General features: G+C 42.3%; 1 protein-coding gene across 7 annotated transcripts in view; it reads right to left on the bottom strand.

Annotated features, from left to right (window-relative positions):
• MTUS1 (microtubule associated scaffold protein 1) overlaps window positions 1-20,978 on the bottom strand; it is a 158,770-nt gene that overhangs the window by 7,810 nt on the left and 129,982 nt on the right. For all 7 annotated transcript variants that reach the window (XM_027122686.1, XM_027122685.1, XM_027122688.1 and 4 more), the window contains 5 exons: window positions 20,174-20,240; window positions 4,137-4,351; window positions 2,592-2,697; window positions 1,087-1,160; window positions 837-932 (listed from right to left, as the gene is read on the bottom strand). In XM_027122686.1, coding sequence (XP_026978487.1) covers window positions 837-932; window positions 1,087-1,160; window positions 2,592-2,697; window positions 4,137-4,351; window positions 20,174-20,240 — 558 coding nt within the window. The remainder of the gene's footprint in view (window positions 1-836; window positions 933-1,086; window positions 1,161-2,591; window positions 2,698-4,136; window positions 4,352-20,173; window positions 20,241-20,978) is intronic.

The following is a 20,978-nucleotide window of genomic DNA, read 5'->3' as shown; positions in this document are numbered from 1 at the left end:
CCGTGCTCCACAACAAGAGACGCCACCGCAATGAGAAGGCCACGCATGGCAAGGAAGAGTAGCCCCCGCTCGCCGCAACTAGAGAAAGCCTGCACGCAGCAACAAAGACCCAACACAGCCATCCATAAATAAATAACTTTTAAAAAGTGAGGATTATCCATACAATGAAATATTGTTCAGCCATAAAAAGGAATGAAATGTCTGTACCTGCTACAATATGCACGAACCTTGAGAACATAAGCTGAGGGAAAGAAGCTGACACAAAAAGCTGCATATAGCACAATTTCATGTCGATGAAATCTCTAGAACAGGTACATGGATAGAAACAGAAAGGAGACTGGTGATCCCGTAGGGCTAGGGAGTTTGGGGGGGGAAATGGGGAATGACTGCTAAAGGGTACAGGGTGTCTTTTGGGGGCGGGTGATAAAAGTGTTCTGTAATTAGATCCTAGTGACCAAGGTATAACTTGTGAACTGCTGAATTGTATATTTTAGAAGGGTGAATATCGTGGTATGTAAATTATATAGCAAGTTAACTAAAAAATGAAGTCTTTACATAAAACCCTGACCCTAATTGATAGTTTTCCTGTCTTCCTATAGGTATTAGCTTAGATCACTTGCAATATATTGGATTTCAGCTGTTATGTCAGTTTTTAGAATTAAAAAGACACCAGTAACCAAAGCAGCCACTTTATACAGTTTAAAAATCATACTGCAAGATATGAAAAAGATTCCAAACCCATACTCTTTCTCTAGCTGCTGAACACTTAACTGACTCTAAAAGACAGCTAAGCAGAAGAAAAATTCATTAGTGATGGGGGAGCATATGCAACTTACTAAATTTGCTTTCTCTCTTGATATTCTTTTTTGTTCTTCTGATTTCAACTTTTCATTTAAAGTGTCATTTTCACTCTTCAAACCATTGATTTGTTTCTAAAACACAAACAGTGAAATGTGGAATGTAAGTAAACAAGCGGGCACCAGAAACACTGCAAATGTGCACAGAAACGTACCCAAACCATACAAGCGTCAAGAATGATGATGGGAAGGTGGGCAGGAGCGGTGGTGGTGGTTGCGATTTACCTACCTCTAGTGACTCCTGCTTCTCGTAAAGCAAATCCTCAAGTGATTTCTTTTCCATTTCATGGCTTTTCTTGATCTCTGGAAGTGATATGTTTTTGAGTCAATAACATCCTACGAGATCACTGTATTCTACAGTCATTATAGCACATGGATGCAACAGTTGATCAGGAGGCGCTGCGCCTACATTACTTTATATTTGTATGGCACTGTTGTAGAAATTAAACGACTTGTTCTCAAATTAGCCCATGAGGTGAGTAGGGCAGATAATTCCCATTTTATAAATGAGAATACAGAGGCCCAGAGAGGCCAAAAGACCTCAGGGAACAAAGAGCACACCTGGGGGCAATGGGGATGGGGGCGGTCAAACACTGGCCTTCAGACTCCTGGTCAGGAGGCCCTGTGCTCTGTTCCAGTTGCCCTTCACGAACCAAACAGAAGTCTCAAATTAAACCCATCTCCAGCAGGAAGGAAGAAAAACAATGTTTACCCAACATCTACCCTGGGCCAGTCACTTTTACATGTTCTCATCTCTGACCTCACACAACAAGTCTGTTTTTCTGATGAGAAGGCCCCTGACAAAGTTCACAGGGTCAGTTCTCACCACGTGTCCATATGTTTCTCTGTAGATGCAATGGGTTCGGTGTAACGACTTCAGCTACATGGGCACTTATCTTCTGTAAAAAATGGCTTCTTATTCTTTTCCTTTAATTTCAACCCTTCCAATCACGATGAAGTAATAAAACACATCTTTTTATTCAACAAATGCCATCTACATTTCACAGCAGTGCTGGTGTGAAGTGCCTGGCATGGACCCTTCACCATGGTCAGGATATAAACTGACACTTTCCACCTTCCCAGGATCTGGAGTGGTCAAGCACAACTATTACCAAAAGGGCCTTGAAGTTCCTTAAAAGTTCATTCTAGTTCCTAAAAGGGGGACTTCCCTGACGGCGCAATGGTTAAGAATCTGCCTGCCAATGCAGGGGACACGGGTTCAAGCCCTGGTCCGGGAAGATCCCACATGCTACGGAGCAACTGAGCCCGTGCACCACAACTACTGAGCCTGCGCTCTAGAGCCCGCGAGCCACAACTACTGGGCCCGCGTGCCACAACTACTGAGCCCATGCACCTAGAGCCCGTGCTCCGCAACAAGAGAGGCCACCGCAGGGAAAAGCCTGCACACTGCAACAAAGAGTAGCCCCTGCTCGCCGCAACTAGAGAAGGCCCAGCAGCCATGAAGACCCAACAAAGCCAAAAAATAAATTAAAAGAAAAAAACCCAAAACTATATTTCCTAAAAGGCTGGCATTTATAACAAACTATTATTTGCATCCTTAGGGGAAAGGGGATCTCCTCACAATGAACAGTGCAAAAAGAAACCAAAAAACACTCCAAACGGAATACCACAGGGTATTCTCTAGAGGGGCAAGTTTTGAATCATTTCCGTTTTAAAACATATCACGCTGTTCCACTAGCTTTTATTCTATTTCAATAGAAAAAGCATCCTTGCCTGAAAGGGAGGCTTCATAGGCCTTCTTTAGCAAGTCTATTTTCTCTGAGTGGCTTGCTTCAATTTCCAACTTTGAGGTTTCATGGGCAGCACTTAAGTTGTCAAACTATAAGAAAAAAACCACAACAAAACAATAGTTTATCAATAAAAAGTCCTAAGGTGAATAATAAGCAGCAGCATTAGGAAATCTGACACATGAGCTTGCATTCAAGTCTAAGGCCTACCAGACACAAGTAAAGAACCACCCAACTGGGGTTTGCCAGTCCCTATGCTCCAGTCCACCGTGCCTCAGGAGCAAAACATGCAGCTCTCCAGGGTTCATGGATGGAAAGGGCTGAGTCCACCATACGGAACGAGGATACCTTCCATGGTGACAGGACCATGTAAGCTCTACAGCTGTCATGTTGGCCTCTATATTCTCGGTCCCTAGCACATGCCTGGCATATAGTTGGCACTGTGTAAATATCAGCTAAATGAAAAACTGATTTTAAATGGGAACAAGGAAATTAAAGAGAGGTTTAGGATATACCATTAAGGGAAAAATACGAGTTATTAAACAAGAGCCATTTTAAAAAAGAAGAAGAAATGCAAGCCAATGTTTTAGCAGCACCAGAATGTTTGCAAAGGGATTATTTCTAGGTAGTAGGAAAAAGGGATGTTTTATTTTTTAAAATATATCCAAAAAGAAAGAAAAACACTAATTTGAAAAGATACATGCACCCCAATGTTCACAGCATTATTTATAATTGTCAACATATGGAAACAACCTAAATGTCCATCAACGGATGAATGGATAAAGAAAATGTGATACACTCTATATATATACACACACACATATATAGGTATGTGTGCGTGTGTGTATATATATATATGTATATGGACCACTACTCAGCCATAAAAAAGAATGACATTTTCCATTTGCAGCAAAATGGAGAGCCATGATGCTAAGTGAAATAAGACAGAGAAAGACAAATACTGTATGATATCACTTATACGTGGAATTTAAAAAATACAACAAACTAGTGAACATAACAAAAAAGAAGCAGACTCACAGATATAGAGAACAAACTAGTGGTTACCAGTGTGGAGAGGGAAGGGGGAGGGGCAAGATAGGGGTAGAGGAGTAAGAGGTACAAACTATTAGGTATAAAACAAGCTAGAAGGATATTGCACAACATAGGGAGCACAGCCAATAGTTTATAATAACTATAAATAGAGTTATAATCTTTAAAAATTGTGAATCACTATATTGTACACCTGTAACATATAATCTTGTACAGCTATACTTCAATTAAAAAAAATTTTTAAAGGGTTGTTTTAAATTTTATCTTTTTTTCTTCTGATCTTTCGCTCAACGTATGTACATTGCTTTGATCATAAAAAATTTAATTTAAAAAACTTTTCATTTATTTAAAATTTAAAGAAGTTCATCAAGGGATGTCCAACAAAGAGAAGGTCATCAAAGCAAGGCCATCATCAGACAACAGTCATAATTCAAATTAATAGCCACGGCCAAGCACATGCTCAGGTTCTAAAAGCACAGACCTGCTCCTGTAACTGAGTTTTGTACTTCTCTGCTTCTTCGATGTAGATATTCTGAAGCTTTTCACACTCCCCGGTGTAAAATTCTTTAAGCCGATTCTCCAGCTCTGTTAGATCAGTCTGGTGCTGCTGGTTTAGCTTCTGGACAAATCCTTCATAAGCTATTTGCAACTCATTCCTGGCTTTTTCTAACTTCTCACAGGTGGTTGAAGCAGTGACTGAAAAGAGATGGAAAAAGAAAAGGGAAAATGACACTTAACCTGCTAAATGTCCTAAATTCATAACATTCACACACAGATGTGATGACTCTGGAAGCATAAACAAAGGGCTCTCAGAGTACTCGAATCTCTCAGGACCAGATTTTCAAACATAATAGTATAGAAATGAACGATAAAAGGGAATGAGAGGAAATGGTCTCTGGCAGCAAAAAGCCAACTGTCTATCAAGCAGTAAGAGAAGTCCTTGAGCAGAGCCAGATTCCCAAGTGAAGAGCACCCTTTCACATGGTGACCAATCAGTGCAGGGGCTGTAACGAGAGGAGGCTCTGATTGGCCGAGGCGTCTCTAAGGCGGGCCAGCCACTAGAGGAGGCAGCCGAGATGTAGAAGGAGCAGGTAAGACCAGAGAGAAGCAATAAATAGACGTTAAGCTTGTATGCAGCTGGAGCCAATTTAAACTTGTTACTTCAAAAATATAGTAATAAAAACAAAATACTAGAATATACTGAACACAAATCACCAGAACATAAAAACTTTAGGAAAAATACATTGAGAAGCTACAATACAATGTAAATATATTGAAAGGTTAACATTTTTAAAAGGAAGTAATTTGATAAACATAAAATCAGAGCATCCTAACTCTTCACTACCGCTACCAAAACCAGAAGTACTAACAATACCTTGCAGAGCTTGCACATAAACACATACCCACACAGACTATAATAAATCCTGAAAGAAATGGGAGAATATATATGCAAATGAAGCAACCGACAAGGGATTAATCTCTAAAATATACAAACAGCTCATGCAGCTCAATATCAAAAGTACCCAACTAACCCAATCAAAAAATGGGGGGAAGGGGACTTCCCTGGTGGCGCAGTGGTTAAGAATCTGCCTGCCAATGCAGGGGACACGGATTTGACCCCTGGTCTGGGAAGATCCCACATGCCTTGGAGCAACTAAGCCCGTGAGCCACAACTACTGAGCCTGTGTGCTGCAACTACTGAAGCCCATGTGCCTAGAGCCCAGGCTCTGCAACAAGAGAAGCCACCGCAATGAGAAGCACGCGCAGCGCAACAGAGAGTAGCCCCCACTCACAGCAACTAAAGAAAGCCCGTGTGCAGCAATGAAGACCCAAGGCAGCCAAAAATAAAATAAATTAATTAAAAAAAAACCCCTAAATACAGAACTACCATATGACCCAGTAATCCCACTCCTGGGCATATACCTGGAGAAAACCACCATTCAAAAAGATACATGCACCCCAATGTTCATTGCAGCACTATTTACAATAGCCAGGTCATGGAAGCAACCTAAGTGTCCATCGACAGATGAATGGATAAAGAAGATGTGGTACATTATATACAATGGAATATTACTCAGCAATAAAAAAGGATGACATAATGCCATCTGCAGCAACATGGATGGACCTAGAGATTGTCATAGTGAAGTAAGTCAGACACAGAAAGATAAATATCATATGATATCGCTTATATGTGGAATGTAAAAAAAAATGGGTACAAATGAACTTACAAAATAGAAGTAGAGTCACAGATGTAGAAAACAAATCTATGGTTATCAGGGGATGGTGGGGGAGGGATAAATTGGGAGACTGGGACTGACATACACACACTACTATATATAAAATAGGTAACTAATAAGAACCTGCTGTATAGCACAGAGGACTCTACTCAATACTCTGGAATGGCCTACATGGGAAAAGAATCTAAAGAAGAGTGGATATATGTATATATATAACTGATTCACTTTGCTGTACACCGGAAACTAACACAACATTGTAAATCAACTATATGCCAATAAAAATTTTTTAAAAATCCTGAAAGAGTTCTATCATTTCTTGGGAAGCCTGACTTTGGACTTTTGCAGCCTTCCTGTCCTTATGTTAGATATGGGGGAAAGGAGTGCTACTCTGTAAGGAGGATGCATGTTCTCAACACCCCAGAGTGCCCATGGATTCATGCAAAATGGGTACTGGTAAGTCTGTTTATTATAAAGTAATCCTTATGTCTCTTTTGGTAAGGAATATGTATTTGTGGAGTAGTGGAAGGAAAAAGGTTGTTTTAGGGAGGAGAAGAGGATAGCTTAGATCAATGATTATTCTGACCTAAGTAGTGGGAAATTGGCTGGCTCCCGGGATGGATTTCGGGCAATGATGTAGACTTGTTTTCTTGGGAATATGCCACATGGCAGTAGAAATACCAGCCCCTACTTGTCCCATATCAGTATTCCTTCAGAAGTAAAATAAGTCATATTGAAATAATGACAAGCATAGTGTCTGCTAAAGAGCACCCTTAAAATTCAAATAAACCCACAAATGTTTACTGAACTAGCAGTAAAGGCAAAAACAAAGCAAGAACTACTACCCTGATATCGAGGGTAAAAACTGTATTCCACGATGAGCAATGGGGAGCCTGCACAGTGCACCTTGGGAGCTAGAACATTCCCAAGGCAGAAAAGATGGAGAGAAGACTCAGCAAGGCAGATGTAGGCCACATTACAGAGATCATCAACATCACCAACAACTCAGGCCTTTGGGACTCCGTTTGGGAAGTGATTTTTTTCCTTAAAAGAATTTATTAAAAGATGATGGCCATGCTGATTGCTACAGAATATGCTCCTCATATCACTACGTATTTATCAAAGGAGGAAAAAGTGATTCACGAAGGCAAATGTTAGCCAAAGAGGTAAACGTATTCGCTTCCACTGCCTTTCCAAAATAATACAAATAAAATGATAGGGCCACAAGCCTCCTTGTGTGAATTCCACGTTACAGCTCTATACGAAAGAAGGCAGTAGAAAACTATTTGTGAACAGTCAATAAAGGCATCAAAATAGCTTTTCTAGTCAGAGAAATCTTGATTTCACACAGCCTTCTGACGTAATTGCCTCAGGATTTCAGACAACAGCAAAGTAAAAAACAAAACAAAAAATTCTAGCTCATCTGAAGGCTCATATCTGAGATAAAATGTCTAAGTGAACCAAAAACTAGAAGAGCTTCCGTGTAGAAGTTAGCAGTATGCTACACCTGCCGGATTTCAACACATCTGCTTGTAATCAAAGACTGTCAGTCTGAATGTGTAACTGTATAACTTTAAAATCAAAAAGGATAGATGGAAGTCCTCTCACTCACACTGGCGGCCGGACAGGGTGTTTCCTCTTTTTTTTTTTTTTTTTTTAAAAGACGCTTAACTAGTGTTTGATTTTGTTGGCCACTGTGCAGAGAGGTAAAGGGAGGACAGGAGGGAAGGAAGGGTACAGGGAAAAAAAAATGGGTCGGACGGGGGAGCGGTGGTTACTGCTGTTAGGACAACAGTCCCAAGGCAGGCCCGGCCCCAGGTGGTGACATCAGCCTGCAGCTGTGCAGGAACAGCTGGGCTGAAGTGATCCCTCACACAAATGGCTCTACTTTGAGTTAACGGGCCTGGGCTCCTGGGGAAGCACTTATCTGGCATAAAGACTCGTGAAATACTTTTCTAAAGGACACACATGTCAACGCTGTATCAAGGGTTCTCAGGACCCCTGATGGCTGGACACACTCGTCGGGAGTCGGGGACGCCAGCCTGGGGCTTCAGTCCTGGACTTTTCCGTGTACTTATTTCAATTTAGGAGCGATTTCTATGCAGCTGGGCTCTTACTCCTGTTCTCAGTTTTGTCTCTTCCTTGCTTATTCTCCAGAATTCCACTCACTCTCAGTCAATTAATCAAACACCCAAGACAGCCAAAATCAAACATGAATCTTTCAGAATTCGGACTAAGCAAGGAGTTTTCGCACAGTGTTAGGCGATACTGTTTTCATGAAGTTAGTGCACGGATGCAAAATCCACAGACTACGAAGTAGTCCTTTTGTCCTTACTGTTTTAATCATTCTATTAGACAATTTTTAAAGCACGTCTGTGATAAAGCACACCAAAGAGACCACAGCCTGCAGGAAAATTGAAGGATTATCATTTTTGTGCCCATACTGGGAAAATGCAGAAGCCTCTCCAGCAATCTATTAATTAAAATGAGAAACAGAGTTTTCAGAATTAAGAAGCGAAAGAAAGAAACCAACTCATTTACAAGATCAGCCCTGGGCTTCCCTGGTGGCGCAGTGGTTGAGAGTCCGCCTGCCGATGCAGGGGACATGGGTTCGTGCCCCGGTCCGGGAAGATCCCACATGCCGCTGAGCGGCTGGGCCCGTGAGCCATGGCCGCTGAGCCTGTGCGTCCGGAGCCTGTGCTCCGTAGCGGAAGAGGCCACAACAGTGAGAGGCCTGTGTACCGCAAAAAAAAAAAAGAAAAAAGATCAGCCCTAAAACATAAGGCCATATTACAAGCTGGAAGTTGACATTTCAACCTGAGATGAACCAGGCCTTAGAAGAATTCAAGGCCAAGGACAGAACAGGAAAAACAGAGAGACTCCCCTGACAGTTTAAAACATGGATAACTAAGCAAGGAAAAAATATTTCACAAGTGGTGAAATGCTTGAAATTTTTCCTTTTCGATTATTTGGATGACATCTACAGAAGGTCCAATGCCTGAATCAAATATAACCTTGAGAAGAGAACTGGTTTCATCCTGGGTCCTTTAGGAGTTTTCCCCAGGAGTGAAGTACAGCCATTACCTCATTGGTCCTGGTGGCCTTTCCTAAGAGGAAGGGTCAGATTTTTATTATTTCCATCTCATGGAGACCAATTTCCCTTTGATGACTGATAAATGTGTTATTTACAATGAAAAACATTATACAACCATGGCCCTAAATTGTTAGTATTCTTTTGAAATGATACACGGCTTTCTTAATTTTTATATCTGAGTAGCAGTTTTCGTCATGAGACAACTAGAAATACTTTAATTCTCAGGAACATAAATAAATGTCTTAACAGAATAGAGCTAAACACTTAGGTTCAAATCTCAGCCACACCACTTACCTGCTATGTGATTTGAGCAAATGACTTAAGCTTTCTAAGCCTGAACTTCCTTATTTTTAAAGTGGCACTAATATTAGTGCCTTCCACTGCAGGATTAAATAAAATATATGTGAAGCGCTTGGCCGGTGCCTGACCAGAGTTAAGTATGCAACAAATGTTACTGCTATTATTGCTAGCTTTGCCAAAGTCCACCGATTCAAATGTGTCTGAAGAGTCCTCAAAGACATGCTTGGCGGTGAGGGGTGTCCATGACACAGTGTGACAGTTACAAAGATGCACTGCTCGTCTAGTATTCAAAGAAGGTAAACACACACACACACACGAGGACAGGGTACACATCCACCCCAAAGCTTCACTTTCTAATACTACTGTTCTTGGCATTATATGCAATAGAATTTCTCCAGCTTTTAGGTAATTTTATCTAAATTAGACATAAAATATGGAAGAGAAAAAAGAAAAAGAAAACTAGGGAGGTAAGGTCCCTCAGAAGCTCATGCAAAGTTTCACGATGCCGTACAAGAGTTCGTGACCGAAAGGAGAGACAAACAGGAAAGCAAGATGACTTCATTCCCCAGCTGTACACCCACGCTCTCCCTAGACGCTTCCAGCAGGCCTGCTGTGAGTGCCAGCCCTTCCTTGAGCACGGTTCCCTTCTCCGCACCATCCAGGAGGGCAATGAGGTGGGTGTCTGGTCCAGCCTCTCCTGCCTCCTCTTGGTCTCTCTCAGTCTCTCTCTCCGGCCACCTCACCTGCTTTTATTTCTGGGCACCCCTCCACTCCTTTAACAGCACACACTTCTCAGGGCAGACATGCTTTTTTAAAAAAAACAACTTATAATTGTGGAATAATTTTATTAGATTGATAGAAAAGGTACAAAGAGACAGTACCAAGAGCTCCCGTATACCCTTCACCTAGGTTCCCCAGATGTTACCATCTTATGTAAAGCCAGGACATTTTTCAATACGAAGATTTTAACGTTGAAGCAATACTACTAGCTCTACTACAGACTTTATTCCAATTTCACCAGTTTTTCTACTAATGTCCCCCCCGCTTTTTTAAGAATAAACTTTTTAGGAATAATTTTAGATTTTCATAAAACTCATTAAGGATAGAATAGTTCCCGGATATCTCTCTCCCAGTTTCCCCTAATGCTGATATCATATATTATGACAGGACATTTGTCGAAACTAAGAAATAATTTTACTGGCACATTATTATTAACTAAACTCCAAGCTTTGTCCTTTCTTTCTGTTCTAGGCTCCAACCCAAGATAGCGACCTGCATTTACTCATCACATTTCCCTCATCACATTTCCCTCATCTTCTCTAATCTGTGAATGTGTCTTTCCTTGCTTTTCATCATCTTGTCAATTTTGAAGTCAGGCATTTTACAGAATGTCCCTCAATTTGGGTTTGTCTGACATTTTCTCTGCATACTCCTCTGACCCAGGAATTCCGCCATTAAGAATATATGTGTGGGACATACTCCCACACATATAAAATGAGGGACATACGAAGCTATTACTAGAGCATATTTTGTAAGAGCAAAACATTACAAACAACTGAATGTCCACCGTGAAGAAACTGGTTAAATTAATTATGGTATATCTATATAATGGAATCGTTTCCAAAAAATAATTTTACAGCTGTTTAAAAACATATTGAGGAAGTTCTCTGTGTACTGATCTTTAAGAAATGCTAAGCAGAAAACAAGGTGCAGAACAGCATGTATAATACTCTGCCACCTGTGTATAAAAGGAAGGGGAAACAAATATCTATCTTACGTTACTTCTCCTGTACCCCAGCCCCAGAACCATAAATGGCGACATAACCTTCTATCATAGTAGCACGATTGTTTCATAGTATTATTCTCTGAAGGGAAATCTGCTCATGACACACTTCCAGGGCAAGTGACCGTGTTGGTTACTCTCTTAAACCGGGGTCTAATCTGCTTCAAATTGGAAATAATATACCTGAACAAAGTAACCAAGAAGCCCTTTTTAAAAAGTAAAATGCTACTTTGTGGAGAGGCTGGTGCCCAAAGGACAACAGAAGGGCAGGGACCTAGACTATCAACAACAAGCATTTCCAACTCTGCAGATCAGTTTCCTGATACGCCAGGTAGGACTAAATATCACCTGCTCTGCTAACCTTACAGTTTGGTGAGGATAAAGTGAAAGAGTGCTCTATTTTGTAGAGTGAGTCTTCACAGACTGTCTGTGGAATGATCATCTACTCATAAAAGCCCCAGATTTTGCTCCCCAAAGGTACTGCTTTTTCACAAGACCAAGAAATTTGGCAGACATGTGAGAGAGACAAAGGTCTCTTTCTGAATTTCGAAATTAGCTACAAATAGCTTTCAGATTGCTCTTGGGCATTATATGAATTGACAAGAACTGATTTCAAAAGCCTTCCACTAATCACATCTTACTGGGAATTTACTTTCACAAACCTCCCGCAACGTCAAATCCGTTCTCCCATAAATAATACCACCTCCCCTTTAAAGCTCAGTTCATACTTTACAAAGTGCTCTCATATTTATTATTCCATGTAACAGAACATAGTCATGTCTTGAGTTAATAACATAGGTATTATCTTAAATCTCACTTTCCTAGACTGTAGGGGGAACGGACGTGGCAGAACCGGGTCTAGAACTCAATCCGCTCAGCCCTTCTCAGTGCAGGTTCTATAGCACAGAACACGGAACAACCTGATCCAAGTGGCTGTTTTCTCAACTTGAGATGCATTAAGAGAGAAGTTCACGCATTCATACAATGGACACCTCAGAATAACAGCGCTTAATTATCTTGTGCAAGCTAGAGAGACTGCAAAGTAAGGCAGGTAAAAAAACAATCTTTTTTCTCCCTACACTGATTAGTCCTGATGAAATCTTATTCACATGCGGGATGACGGTCTGGCCCAGTCACAGATCTTAGTACAGAGGTGCCAGCTGGGCCTCCACAGAGCCCCGGGTTCTCCCTGCCAATAAAAGTCTGCAAAGGCTTTGCTGTTTTTCAGCTTAGTCACTGGCCAACAACATGCTGCAAAACAGATGCTCTCATAGTCACAACAGCAAACGTTCCATGGACCAATCAAAACACTTAGGCTGGAAAGTGGATCTGAGTCAAAAGCCTGGCTGAATAACCGGCATAAATGTTCTAAGCTTCAGGCCTGAGGAAAGTAAGTTAACACTTCAAGGAAATCACATTGCAATCAAGAGAATAAATTTAATATTAATGAACAGGTGAGTCTGATACTATTCTGTGTCTCCTCCCTGATGATTCATGTTTAGGGGGCAAGGTTCAAAAGGGCAGGTCAAAGTTACAGGTAGGCAGAGACTTCCTTGGTGGTGCAGTGGATAAGACTCTGCGCTCCCAATGTAGGGGGCCCCGGTTTGATCCATCCAGGAACTAGATCCCACAGGCATGCCGCAAGAGTTTGCATGCCACAACTAAGGAGCCGGCGAGCTGCAACTAAGGAGCCGGTGAGCCACAACTAAGGAGCCCTAGAGCCACAACTAAGACCTGATGCAACCAAATTAATTAAAAGCCACCTAGAATTAAAACAGAACAAAACAAACAACAAAAAGACCCTGAAGTTACTGGTATGCATATGATTTGGAAGCCTATGTACAAGAATGGATTCAGTTCAGTTAGAGCTATTTGGTATTATTCTCTTACTCTGCTCACTGAAGTCTTACATACATATATTTTTTACATTAAGTGAACAACATTCTGGACAGCTAGTGTGCCCAGGGAGCACCTGCATCAGAGTCACCTGGATGATCATTACAAGTGGACTCCTCCATCCCAAGCCACCCGAGTCATAACCGGGAATCTGCAGTTTTAATCTGGCCTATTTTATTACACAGTGAAGTTTGAAAACCACCGACAAATTATGTTAAATCAGGAAAAACTGAACATATCAAAACTGGACAAGGACAAGTGAGGGAAAAGACCAGGACAAGGAAGAAGACTCAATAGGCTTTCGGAATAGACACGCCTGGGCTTCCCTGGTGGCGCAGTGGTTGAGAGTCCACTTGCCGATGCAGGGGACCCAGGTTCGTGCCCCGGTCAGGGAAGATCCCACATGCTGCAGACCGGCTGCGCCCATGAGCCATGGCCGCTGAGCCTGTGCGTCCGGAGCAAAAAGAACAGACACGCTTGGTAATATTGTGCATCTGTACAGGTGAAAGAACCTAACCTTTCACTTATAGAGACAGCCAGCCAAAGTCTAAATTTAGAAGAGACAGACAAGGATAGAAAAAGAACGAGCCAAGTTTAAGACAGAATCAACTCCCTCTTCAATCAACTCACTGAGATAAAGAATTGTTTTGGCATACGGTTGGTTTTCATTACATATTAATAGATTTTTCATTAAAGCCCACTTCAAAAATCACTTCTGGAATTCTGCAACTCAAAAGTGGCTTAACTGTAAAGAGTTTTAAAATTACTCTAAATATACAACCTTGTTAAACCATAACTGTACACAAAACTAGTGAAAGAATTAACACATTCCATAAAGGTGTGAAGGGAGGTTAGTTCACAGACACAGTCAAGTGTTGATTCGACAGTGTGTACACTGCTTTAGGCAGAGCCAAGTCACTTTTTCCTAATACATAATAACAAGATATTTTAATCTAATACTTCTTGAACTCTTGACTTGAATAAAAAGATCCCAAAAGTAGTTATCAATGCAAACCAGTGTTTATATCAAATGATTTCCCCATCTTTCCAACAGTTTCACCATGGTTTCTTTCTTTGTAATTAACGGGAGTTTGGTGGTCTAGCCATCCTAGGTTTTTATCCAGGTGCTTTGCTTTTCTGGCCTATTGACCTTAAGAAAGTTACATTAACGTTTAAGCCTCAATTCTTCCCTCCGTCCCTCCCTCCCTTCCTATACAATGCAAACCAGTAGACTTAGAGATGAACACTGATGTTAGGAAAGAGTAGGCACTCAATAAATGTTGCTGCCGTACCCATCATCTTTACATACAGAGGGCAAAATCGACTAGTCTTCGGAACCATTATTATGGGAATTCCAGGAATTTTTAGTGAATAAAGGGTTAAAATCTCATTTGTATCATGACATAGGAACAATCAGGACAAATGTATAGAAAGATGTGAGTTAGCTATTAATTCTGATGGCTAGAAAATAATTGTGAAATACAAACTACCTTTTTCTTCATTAATTTAGATGAAAAAATGTGATTCCAATGATTAAGATCAATACAAAAATCCTAAAAGATCATAATTATGGCGCTCCATTACACCAACATGACCATAAGAATCAGAATGACACATTTATTCCATATCTCAGAGGTAAAATGTTTGCTGTGGATTATGTAGAACATTAAATTGAACTGTAATTTATTTTGAGGGCTGACATTTTCAAAATGACCTGATTAACTGGGATTGTCAGGCATCATGTAAAATGTCTTCAAGAGAACTATAGCTCATCTTACTTTATTACTTAGTTTTAACAGTTTATAGGAAAATATCTGTGTACAGAAACCATCAAGTATAAGCATATTATAAGGATAAAACCAACTTTCCCTAGCTACCATCCTCAGCAGTAAAATCATTCATTCATTCTCTGAAGTACTAAGCATCAGAAGTGCTAACTGCCAGGCCCAAGGTACTAGCTGGTAGAGCTACAAAGATGAAGGACGTACTGGCCTTGCCCTTGAAGTGCTCACAGCTCTGCGCTGTGAAAAGAGGTCTATAAACAAATACCTATAAGAGCAAGGTACTTGAAGGGTAATAGTAGAAGGTGCAGTTCACTTGTCTGAAGGATTTGAATGAAACTGAATTGAAGACAAGGTATTTTAGTTAAGACTTTAAAAATAAGTAATGAGAAGAAGAAGGAGTTTGAGAGGCAAAAATAGAAAGATAGTGGGAAGAGGAGAGAGCCTTTCAAACAGAGAGGAGGCACAAACGAGGCACGAATGAGCCTCTGCCTGGGAACTTGGGAGGGAAAAGGAGGCGTGCAGAGAGGAGAACGAGGGTCAGACACCATGAAGCTACACCGGAAGGTTACAGACACATCACACACGGTGACTTCAGTATGCTTGGACTTCTTCCCAAAGCCAAAATGGAGTCAATTATGTTTGTTAAAGATGTCCCGTAGAGGACACACATGAGATTTATTACAAGTATAGTCCTGGTAGCACTTGGAGAAGAGAGAAGCAGGCCTGGGGGCAAGGTGACCACTGGGATATACTGCAGGTGAGAAATTACAGGACTTAAATTAGGACAGAAGCAGCCAGAATGCTGAAGAGAGATGGATCTGGGCGACATTTAGAGCACAGCCTGGTATCATGCGGAGGATGGAGGAAGAGGGTTATGACCTTAGCTGGCAGCCTGGGTGGTAAGTGAATAATAATCCAGTGCAGAAGGTGATGAACAGACTTTGAGGCATAGGTCTGAATGAGGAGACACAGCAGAGTATTCCAGAAGCAAGGGGCTGGGGAGTCAGGAAGGTCTGATTACACTGGACTGGCTCATCTAGAGGCAGCTCTTCACTGGGAAAAAAGTATTTACAGCTTGGGGAAGGAGGGGACTAGAAAGATAAATCTGTGAGTCATCACCCTATAGGTTGTAGTTGAAACCATGGGAATGGGTAAGAAAAACAGCCGACAATGAAAGCCTTATGATGACATTATTGAAGGGGTAAGTGAAATTATGCTACATCCACTCAAAAGGCATTACCGTGATCATTAACCACGAGCGTATGAAGACCAAGAGGCAAAATGGGAAAGTGCTCGACATAAGTTTAAACATCAGAGTATCTACGATAACATGGAAGGATCTCAAAAACATGAGGCGTGGAAGAAGCCAGACACAAAGAGAATTTATTGTGTGTTTCCATTTACATGAAACTCTATTGCAGAATGGACAAAACTAACCTCGAGTGATAAAAATAAGGTCAGTGTTTGCTTCTAGGGGAAGAGGGTCTACTGGAAACGTAATCTAAAGGTGTAGGTTACATGAGTGTGTGTGTTTGTCAAACTGATGCAACAATAAGCATCCTGCTGCATGTAAATTATACCTTAATAATAATAATAATAAAAGAGTGCAAAGTGGTATATATTCATATAAACAAAGGAATATGCCAAAATATGGAGCTATGGGCTATTTACCCCTCACTCCACAATTTTCGTCAATTTTCACACATTGTTCCTAAATAAAAAGAAACTTTAGGGAATTCCTTGGCGGCCCAGTGGTTAGGACCCTATGCTTTCACTGCCAGGGCCCCAGGTTCGATTCCTGGTGGGGGAACTAAGATCCCACAAGCCACGTGGTGCAGCCAAAAAAAGAGAGAAAAGAAACTTTAAAACCTAAAACGCCCATAAATGTTTATTAATTACCCATGAAAACGGAAAGCATATATATATATCTTCATAGGAAGCAGGAATGGATCTCTGCAATTAAAGAGTTTACTGTCTGGGGACTTCTCTGGTGTTGCAGTGGTTAAGAATCCGCCTGCCAATGCAGGGGACACGGTTTCGAGCCCTGGTCCGGGAGATCCCACATGCCGTGGAGCAACTAAGCCCGTGAGCCACAACTACTGAGCCTGCACTCTAGAGCCTGTGAGCCACAACTACTGAGCCCACGTGCCACAGCTACTGAAGCCTGTGTGCCTAGAGCCTGTGTTCCGCAACCAGAGAAGCCACCGCAGTGAGAAGCCCGCGCACCGCAACGAAGAGTAGCCCCCGCTCGTCGCAATTAGCGAAGGCCCGTGCGCAGCAACAAAGACCGCCCCCCCCCAATAAAAAGAGTTTACTGTCTAAAGACAATAGGAAAACACAAGATATAGTATATACACAAATGCAAAATATCAAGGGCTCTCTGGAGCAAAGGGAGCCGCACGCTTTGGTTCTGAGGAGACTGTGCGGGGGTTTTCAAAGAGTTTTTTTGCAGAAGCGAATGTTATGTTGTTCCACAAAGCAGGCTCAGATGCAGATACACACAGGCTGTGCTGGAGGTAATAAGCTGGGTTAACCTGGGAGCACAAGTGAGACCACAGTGGGCAAGTCAGTCAGGGGAGGAGATCATCGGAGGCGGTGAGGTCTGAAGATCGAAAGTGCAGACTTTACTTGGGTTTCAGGGCCCCTGCACTTACGAGTTGTCCTTTATTCTTTGCAGCTCTTAGCAGTTTGGGAACCTTGCCTCAATTTTCATAGAGGAGGTAAAGAAAAACTACTCAGTGGGAAAGCGACACCAACGATGCCCCATTATGTCAGAGGGGAAAGGTGGGTACTTTGATGGCATTGATGGTGGTGGCTCTCTTTTCTTGAGTTGCCTGTGATGGACCAGTCGCTATGCCAGTCACTTCACATGTACTACCACCTTACTCAAACTCCAAAAAAATCCAGCAAAATGCATGTTAACTTCCTATCACCAGTGAGGAAACTGTGCTCAAAAAAGCCAGGTAACTTCTAACCAGGAGTGGACGGTTAGAAGCACAAAAACCAGACGGTGGACTCCACACCCCAAGCGCCTCTAACATATCAGGAAGGGAGCCATCACATCTCACCTTTCCATTTGTACGTGAAGAGCAAAAATAACCTGTCCTGAGGCATTTCTAATAATATTTAGTCGAATTACTATTCCTTTCTGCAGCAGAGCCTCTGCCCTCGCAAAATAGCAAATGCCGTTACTACACATCTGTCAACCGCATGCATCTTAACAACTACTATTTGATAGCAGTTAATACTTGGTGGTAGACGCTTTGCAACAAGTTACCTCATGTAATTCTCGTGGCCACCCTTGAGGCAGACACTACCGCCATTTTACAAAGAATGAAGTTGGGACAGAAGGCGTGTGCTCCGTCTCCCCTGCCCGAGGTCACCCAGCTACCAAAGATCTGAACCTGGACAGTATGACCACACAGTCTAACAGCTTTGTACCACTGCCTCACATTTGAAAACTGAGCTGTAAACTTTGTGGTGTGAACTTATTCCTATTGCAGCTCAATCAATCAAACCGGCAGCTTTGAGAACATTCTTCCTGGACTGTTCCATCAGAAGAAGGCTTCTCTCCCTTCCCCTCATGGAACCAAAAATCTTCCCCCAAATGCTCCACGCTGTTATGTGAACAATTCAATCTGATTCACCGGCAGTAACGCCACACTTCCTGAGAGCGTAGCCTTGGGTGGCCGGATGATGTGGACGGGCCAAACACTGCATCCTGACACTCCAAGAGCAGCAGTAAAGCCACACCGGGGCACCGGCTCCTTATCACAGGGAAGGTGAGAGTGGGTGCAAATGGCTACAGCTATTTCCTGTCGGGCTAAGTAACTAACGGGAGGTAATGAGTCCCTGGGTCCCATTGAGGTCACTGAATCGCGCTATCCACTGAAAGGTGGAAAGAGGATTCCCCCATTCAAACTGCCTGAATGAGAACAGTGTTCCCTTGGCGCATCTGCCTCGTCTTGGGGGGAGGCTGAAACGTGAAGCCCCAGCGAGGCTCCTCTCCACCTCTACCGGGTTAGAGCGAACCCTGAAACACACACAAAAAGACCTCTCTTCTGATCTGCTAACCCTATATCCGTTACATTACTTAAGGTGCAGACAAAAGCAAGTTAAGCTGGTCATCCGGGTAATCAAAAGGACACCAGTCACGTTCAGTAACCTGGCAGAGAGCCTTAAACGTCCCTGGGAGCCAGGCTGTTTCTTATCTGTGGTTTCCTTGAACTGTTTTCCTAGAACTCTCAAGTCTTTGGGGTCCTGAAGTTCCATCTGTCTCACAATTACTCTTCCCAAAAGAGTCCTTCCTAAGATCAGGAGAAAATGATGCCCAGGACGAGGTATTCGGGCGAGTCAGGAGTCTGGCATTGCCCTGCCTCGGGGGGTGAAGAGAGAAGAGGAATATAGACGGAAGTCTTCACCCCACGTTCATGGCTACTTGATCTTTGCCCGGGCATGGTAGGGGAGGGGGACTTAAGAGGGTTCAAGTCCAGCAAATTATATTGACAGTATTTCAACTCTGGTGTTGTCCAAAGAAAAACGAGCAGTTTCTCCTGGAACTAGACGAACATAATTTTCAACTCTGGCTGTGGCCTTTGCATTATTTATACACGTACCTACACACGCTTTCAGCACACACAGAAAACCGCAAAGGGCAAGGAAGGCAGCCTTTCAATGAACTGCTCCAGACCTGGCTGAAGCTACAGCAGGAAGCTGACTGTCTAGGGCCGTGGTGCCTACAGTGCATGGGGCTCCCGAGGCAGTCAGCTCGCTCTAACACGCAGGCTGAGGCAGGAAAGGCAGCACTGTCTCTGCTGCACGAACCCAGGGCTCTTCCAGGAAAGACAAGAACTAGAAGAGAGTTCGGCCTGGAAAGAGCAGCCCTGGGGGGTGAGTGCCACAGGCAGGAGAGACACCTGGCTTCCTGTGGAGCTGGGTCCTTCTCACTGCCAGTCCAGCTGGAAGAATAGCACAGAGTGCGCCTTCTAATGCTATACCCACTACTCACAGGGCACCCAAGGAAGTGCAATATCATTACTGCTACTGGAGAGGGAATTTCCTCACCACTCTTTCATGTGAAAGATGGTTCCAGAAAGAAAAAAACCTGACGGAATTATCTAACTGTAATCCACACACTTACAAAAAGCATTCCGTCCCTCTCTCCAGGAAAAGAAATGTTTTGGTCATCAGAAACTCTGCTAGGCTTAGTCAGATCAGTGCCCAGAATTCCATGAACTTGAGGTCAAACTGCCAAGATTCAACAGAAACGTCGATGGTCAGTGTTTGCACAGATACTGGAGTGAGTGGCTGACACTGCCAGCAGGCAGCTCCAGGAGACACCATGCAGACAGGAAAACCAACTGGGATAATTTTCCCCTCCCCCCGAAAAACTTGGAAGAAGGAAAAAAAAAAAAAAAAAGCTCTTACCTAGCTCTCCCCGGAGGTTAACAAGTTCTTGAGATAGGGTTTTGTGTTGTTTCAATGCTTCCTCCCGCTGTGGAAAACACACATCAAGTTACTCATGTTTTCAAGAGGGTCCCTTTCAGTAAAGCACACATTTGTTATCACCAGGAAAATGAGACTCAGAACTGAGAAGCCAAGATATGAATCATTTAGGCTAACAGTTTGTGTTGTTAAAAAACACAGATGTCCCTTAGTTGTTAAGGAAATTCACATTTCAAAAATCTGTATTTTCTCAGGTCCTCGTGAAACATTCATTTGAGGCACTGAATGGCCCGTTTAAAAATATTTGCTTTGAGCCATGCTTCACTGCTGATCCCAGAACCTTTCAGCTAAGGCATACTTAAGACATAATGCATTCTCCTCCTCCAAGGGCAATAAAAGGCCTAATCAGTCTAAGATAAACGTTTAATGTTCTAAACACAGGCACTTATATGAACTTTATCCTATATTTGCAAATAGAAAAGTTTCCTTAGGAGGCCAATCGTTTACTTCTAAAAAGGATTTTTTACTTTCTCTTACAAAGCCACGGCGAAAAAAATAATCCTTTAAAAACAAAATGAAATTAATTTTACTCAGCTACGCGTTATTTTCTAAAGATGATAATATGTTGGATCAGCGATCATTCTGAAGAGATGTTAGAGAAATGAATCAAAGAAAACCAGGCAGCTGTTTCAGAATCAAAAAAGCAATTATCAATCTTGCCAAGGAGAACCATTTCTAAGTTACCAGCAACTCATCCGCAAGCGCACAGACACACATGCTTGTACAA

Source organism: Aethalodelphis obliquidens, unplaced genomic scaffold (genome assembly GCF_003676395.1).
Source record: "Aethalodelphis obliquidens isolate GAN/ISIS:26980383/991018 unplaced genomic scaffold, ASM367639v1 scaffold25, whole genome shotgun sequence".
In the NCBI taxonomy this organism is placed as follows: Eukaryota; Metazoa; Chordata; class Mammalia; order Artiodactyla; family Delphinidae; genus Aethalodelphis; species Aethalodelphis obliquidens.
This window is presented reverse-complemented; position numbering and strand designations above follow the sequence as displayed.